General features: G+C 38.9%; 1 protein-coding gene across 9 annotated transcripts in view; it reads left to right on the forward strand.

Moving 5' to 3' along the window:
* Positions 1-5995, forward strand: part of ABL2 (ABL proto-oncogene 2, non-receptor tyrosine kinase) — a 32422-nt gene that overhangs the window by 369 nt on the left and 26058 nt on the right. Inside the window, exons 1-3 of one of the 9 annotated variants that reach the window (XM_011361226.2) lie at positions 94-271; positions 4702-4764; positions 5930-5990. In XM_011361226.2, coding sequence (XP_011359528.1) covers positions 160-271; positions 4702-4764; positions 5930-5990 — 236 coding nt within the window. In that variant the 5' untranslated portion in view covers positions 94-159. Of the gene's footprint in view, positions 1-93; positions 272-4701; positions 4765-5929; positions 5991-5995 lie in introns of those variants that run through there. The other 8 variants (XM_011361228.2, XM_023531252.1, XM_011361229.2 and 5 more) reach the window with 8 other exon arrangements.

Here is a 5995-nt window from a genome sequence, read left to right on the forward strand (position 1 = left end):
CTTTGGGACTTGTAAATTCTTACCATTCTATTGGTTCCTTCTGGCCACTGAGTACATGAGTCAGTGTCACATGCATGTGGTATTGCTTGTCAGAGAGTGGAATTCTAAGACTTCCTCCTTACATGGAACAGTTTAACTTTTGTGCTTGTGGGCAAAGGCATGGTCCTCGGGACAGTTCTGCTTCCACCTAATAATTATGGCAGAGATCAGGACACGTCGCTTTGCTGCCTGTGCAGTGAAGCCTCAGAAGCTGCTCTACCCAACTCGACAGGTATGATTCAGAGGTGATAGTTTGGGGGACGGGGTCGGGAAGAGATAATCACAGCACTAAAGTGTGCAGAGAGATTTCAAAAACTTAATCCTATCTACTGGTATCATGAAGTTTCATGTGGTTTTTTTTCCTGGTATTTTAAATACTTGTTGAAAAAAAAGAATAAATAATATGTAGTATTTTGTGGTATTAAGATACGTATGGCTTAATATGAATAATTTAAGCTGTATTTTGAGAATTGTTGACTGGTTCATCCAACCAACCACCTTACATAGTTTTTAAAAGAGGCATTAAAAAGTATTAGCTTCTTAGAGAATATGCAGTCAGGTTAAGTAGAATTCTGGCAAGAGAAGTGTTTGTAAAATATTTGGAAATGCCTAAGCTAAAAATTTTGTACATTAATTTTTCCAATTACTACCTAACAACTTTCTAATTAAAGTGATGAAAGTTATTGAAAGACTAATTGGTAAAAAGTGTTTTTAATAAAATTAAACATTAAATTTAGCAATTATCTCTGAATTTGAGTTTGAGTCTTACTCTGGATTTTAACTTGTTTAATCCTGGCAGTTTACTTTGTACAAGCTGCTATTTCCGTGGTTAGCCTTATTTGTATTGTATCCCACAAGTGTTTCAGTAGAAAAAGTAATAAAACTACCTTTTCTTAATAGTCATAATGGATTTCTGCTACCTGGGTCCTGTATTCCATAAATGAAAGTCAGTCTTCCGTTGTCTTAAGTGCATGGTCTACCTCTGTAACAATGCTTAATGAAAGATCAGCTCACTCAGTTACCTAATGTATAGTAGTCACTTCACATTGTTCAAAAATGAAACTTTCCCAGCCTACACACTTGCGTTTGGACGGGCGCAGTGCGTCTGAATCATCCAGATGTTTCTGTTTTAACCCGATGGAGAAAAGGGTGTAGACTGGATCCACTCATAACACTGTGACATTTACTTGCCTATAGGATTTCTTTTTGGACTTTCTGCCTTTATTCCGTGCTTTGGTCTCCCCCATTTAGTTCTTTAACTCTGTGATTTTATACGTATTCATTCTTGCCTCAGGAAAATGTTAGGATGTTTTTTTGTCTTGGAAACATTTCCCTTTGTTTTGTGCTAGTGGGTAGGAAGGCGTTTCAGTGGATATCCTGTGCAGACAGATTGTATAGGAAGCTGATCCTTAGTTCTGTCAGAACAAAAGAGTGAGAAGAAAGAAAGGGAGGAAGTTAAGATCTTTGACTTGACCCGAAAATTATAAAACCAGAGATGGATGGGAAGAGGGGGAGTGGGAAATAAAAAAAGTTGTTTACCGACTTGTGGTTCTTTGGCCTCAAAAATTACTTCTATCCTGTATTATTTTGTATATTTGAGAAATGTACTGTAGTTTGTTCTGAATATATCTTTATGTAAAATTGTGCTGTAGGTCTCAGTCTCTTCTCCTTTTGTCAAATAGCGTGGTTTTTAAGAAGCTGCCTTGCCTTTAACAATCTTCTTGTGAGCTTGACGACGTTCCTCCTCAGTGCAGATGAACTGCATGTCATAGGCATGTCCTTGCACGTTGACAGCCTGCCACTCTGCTGTCATCAGTGCAGAATTCCTGCTCATCCAGCTTAAATGTGTTCTCTTCTGTGAAACCTTTTCTGACCCCGGAGCTTCGTTTTCTACTCTGTTCTCTCAGAGCATCCTCTGTGTGTAGCAGTGCTCACAGTCCGTTTAGTCACCAGCCTTTTCTGAGAGCATCATGTACACGCACGAGTCTGAGCTCTTGGGATTTATCAGTGAACAAAGCAGACTGGACTCACCGTATAGAACTGATACTCTGGCTGGGGGAGTTAGATTAATATCTGTCCATATAGAACTGATACTCTGGCTGGGGGAGTTAGATTAATATCTGTCCATATAGAACTGATACTCTGGCTGGGGGAGTTAGATTAATATACATGAATAGAGTAATAAGTAAATTGTATATTTTGTGGTAATGGGAGCTGTGGAGAGGAATAAACTGGGAAAGGAGACATGGGGGAGGTGGGAGTACTGTCAGGAATGGATATATTTTACAATAGGACAGGCGAGAATGCCGTACCGAGAAGGTAATGTCTGCGTGAAGTGTCCTGTGGGTATCTTGGGAGGAATGGTTCAGGCAGGAGGTAGAGCCAGTGCAAAGGTCCTGAGGCAGGAGTGTACATGCCTCCCTTGTTCAACTAACAGCGGGAAGGCCAGCGACCAGAGTGAGGTAAACCAGGGGAGGACGAGTAGGAAGATGAATTGGGCGAGACAAGGTGTAAAGGGCCTGGCAGGCCCTTGTGAGGAGTTCAGCTTTTACTCGAAGATTCAGGGAGCCTTCTGAGAATTTCAAGCAGAGTTTCAAGTAACACAATCTGACTTATGCTTTAAAAACTGGCTGATGTGTTGAGACTAGACGGTAGAGAGCAAGGATAGAACTGGAGATCAGGAGTCTCGTGAAATAATCCAGGTGAGAGGTGATGGTGGTGACCGGGCGGTGGCAGTGGAGGGGATGAGAAATGAATAGATTCCGAGTGCGTGTTTGAAGGCAGTGCCAGTAGGGTTTCCTGAGGGATTGGATGTGGTATGTGAGAGCGAAAATGGAACCATGAATGATTCCAAGGACTTTTGTTTTTCCACCCAGCTTTATTGATCATCAACATATAAGATTATGTAAGTTTGTTTATATCATATTGATTTGATACACTTGTGTATTGCAAAATAATTACCAATGTAGCCTTAGCTAATACGTGCATCACATTTCATAATTACCGTTTCTGTGTGTGTATGTGTGTGTGTGTGTGTGTGTGTGTGTGTGTGTGTGTGTGTGTGTGTAGAGAACATTTACGATCTAATCTCTTAATAACTGTCAAGTATGTAATACAGTATTGTTAACTGTAATCATTATGCTGTACATTGGATCCCCAGGACTGACTTACAGCCAGAAGTTTGTACCTTCAAACTTTCAACGTTTTGGCCTAAGCAACTAAATAGATGGAATTGCCATTAACTGAGATGGGGAATTCTGTGGGAGAAGCAGATTTGGAGGAAAGAATGGAGAGTAGTTTTCTTTTATAGGAAGTCCAAATAATGGTTTATAATCTTTATATTCTGAAGCTCAGCATGATATCTAGTGTACAGAAGATGTTCAGAGTTGCCTTCAGTGTCTGCTTGATTACTGTCTCTGACTTGGTCATTTCATCGATAGTACAAAAGTGTGGTTACCCTTGGTTTCTGTTCCTCTTATAATTTCAAACAAGGGAACTTCTACTTAAAAAGAAGGAAATGTACTTGAACTATTTGATAATTATTAAACAGAGTAATAATCAACAAAATACTGTAATGCATTACTACCACCACTGGTAAGAAACATTTATCAGCATGGATCATGTTATATTTAGTATAAAACCTAATAAATATTATGAATATTCTCTGTACTTATTTTGGCAGTTCTTTTAATAAAGAATTGGCAGTTTGTAGCCCAATGGAAATTCTGCTAGAGTAGATAATTTTTCATTAGAATAAAGAAAAACAGTACATGTAGCCAGTTCATATAACATGGTGCTTTGTTTGTTTCGTTATCCTAATTGGTTCTTGGTATATAATAGAACCGTTCCTATTCACTATAACTCTGCCTTTAAACAAAGAGCAACACGTCTGTTTCAAATTAACTTGTCAGAACATGTGGACATATCTTTAGGTTTGCTGTAATATTCTTAATGTAAGACAAAATTTAATTAGCTGTAGAATTTTAAAGATATATTCCTTTTAAGAAGAGAAAGGAATGTAATGAAGTGAAATAAGCTCTAAAATTGGTAGGAGAATGACAGATCCAACCTACAACAGGAATTTCTGTCTGTTTCATGTAGACAGTTATGAAGACATTTTTAAAACATTGGTTAATGCTATTTTAAGATCATCATTTCCCATCACTTACATTTTTGTGTAATTTAGTCATTCAGTTAACAGTTATTGAACACATATTATGTAACTCTTGCTAGAAAAAAAAGTACTATTCTTATGGCAAAAAGAGCACATTGTGAAATTAGGTAAACAAACATGAATTGGGGATATTGTAAAGATAAAGATAGAGGGTATTTAATGCAGCGAGTGTAACGCTCTTGAGACCACAGAGGAAGAGCATGCAATGCTTCCCAGGGGAGGTTATATTGAAGCCGAGTGTTATAAAAAGTAGAAGTCAGCCAGACATTCAAAGAAAGGGCGGGATGAGATGACATTCCAGGTAGACAGGACAGTATGAACAAAGGCAAAAAGGAAGCATCGTGGTGTATGTGAGTTTAAAATTTGAGGCACGGAGCGGGGACCTGACCCTAAAAGCCCTAGCAGGCCTTGTTAAGAGATTTTAGCTTGATGGTGAACTATTGAAGAATCTAAGAAGAGTGACGTGGTCGAATTTTTGTCTTGAATAGATCACTTTGCCAGCTGTGTGGAGGATGCATTTGAGGGAGACAAGACTGGAGGCAGTAGTCCAGGTGAGAGACATGGGGGTCCGAACCGAGCATGGGCAGTAGGGATGGAGAGGAGCGACTGGATTTGAAAATAAATGAAACCACAGATTCGACAATTTTTCTCCTTCAAATGTGATAACACCGATCTTCAATTTGAGTGGAGGGGAGGGAGAAAGAAAAGTGTCGTTGTGTCCCACGGGCCATTAGTGACATGCGGCTGCTAAAACAGCCCCAGTGGTCAAGGACATCAGTGCTGGAGGGACAGTGTGTTTTCTGTGTGATTGACCTGGGCTGTAAGAAGCAGGCGATCCTTACCTAAGATGGCACAGGGATCACCTGGTATGTAGTACAATTGAACTTAGGAAGCACACAACCTTGAAGAAACCAGGTCAGACAAGGCTTCATTCAGCCTTTCTATGTGGTAGAAACTCAATAAATGTTCATTATTGGTGATATTTTCTAGAGCCTTCAATTATTTTATTTTACAAACGTGCACCACCTGGGAAAAGAAAATACGGTAATTTTTTTTCCATTAAAACATCGCAAGCTATTATATAGACAGTGCATGGTAATACAAGGATGTTTTGGAATGCCAAGAATCTTTCGTATTGAATCCAAACATTTTTCTGTTGTTTAACAGGTAGTTTTAGGATTTTTTTTTTCCTAGAAGCACTATTTCTACATGTAAATGGAGGGTCTGATTTTATACAATCTGTACTTCCTAAAATCTCTGTTGTCTTTTCCACAATCTGTTTTATATGGAGAGAGTAAGCGAAGGAGGGTAGTTTGGGAGGATTTATAATACATAACTGTTCCTTCTTAAAACCACCACCACCACAATAAAATGTCTTGTATGTTTTATAAAATGAATTGCCATTTCTTTTCAAGACTTCTTTTTTTTCATTTTGAGAAAACCGCTTTTCCTATTAATTTATTTCAGATTTTGTTGAATGCATATAAATCACAGCTAAATGCTCATTTGGTGTTCTTTTCTCTGTCTTATATTTCCAACAAGCAGACTTCTCTCATTCTTCGTGATTCCACAACTCTGCAGTTATGTTCTACCCTGGAGCCGTCAGTCCATGCCAGCGACTGTCAGCACACTGAGATACCATGCGTGTGCTGAATGCGAATGAATTTCCAACTGTTGGACTTACTGTGAATTCCCTTCTCTTTTTATGTCTTTCAGAAACCCTCCACCGCCCCTATGGTTGTGATGTTGAACCCCAGGCACTGAACGAAGCCATCAGGTGGA

Source organism: Pteropus vampyrus, unplaced genomic scaffold, assembly GCF_000151845.1.
Source record: "Pteropus vampyrus isolate Shadow unplaced genomic scaffold, Pvam_2.0 Scaffold65, whole genome shotgun sequence".
NCBI classification, from domain to species: domain Eukaryota; kingdom Metazoa; phylum Chordata; class Mammalia; order Chiroptera; family Pteropodidae; genus Pteropus; species Pteropus vampyrus.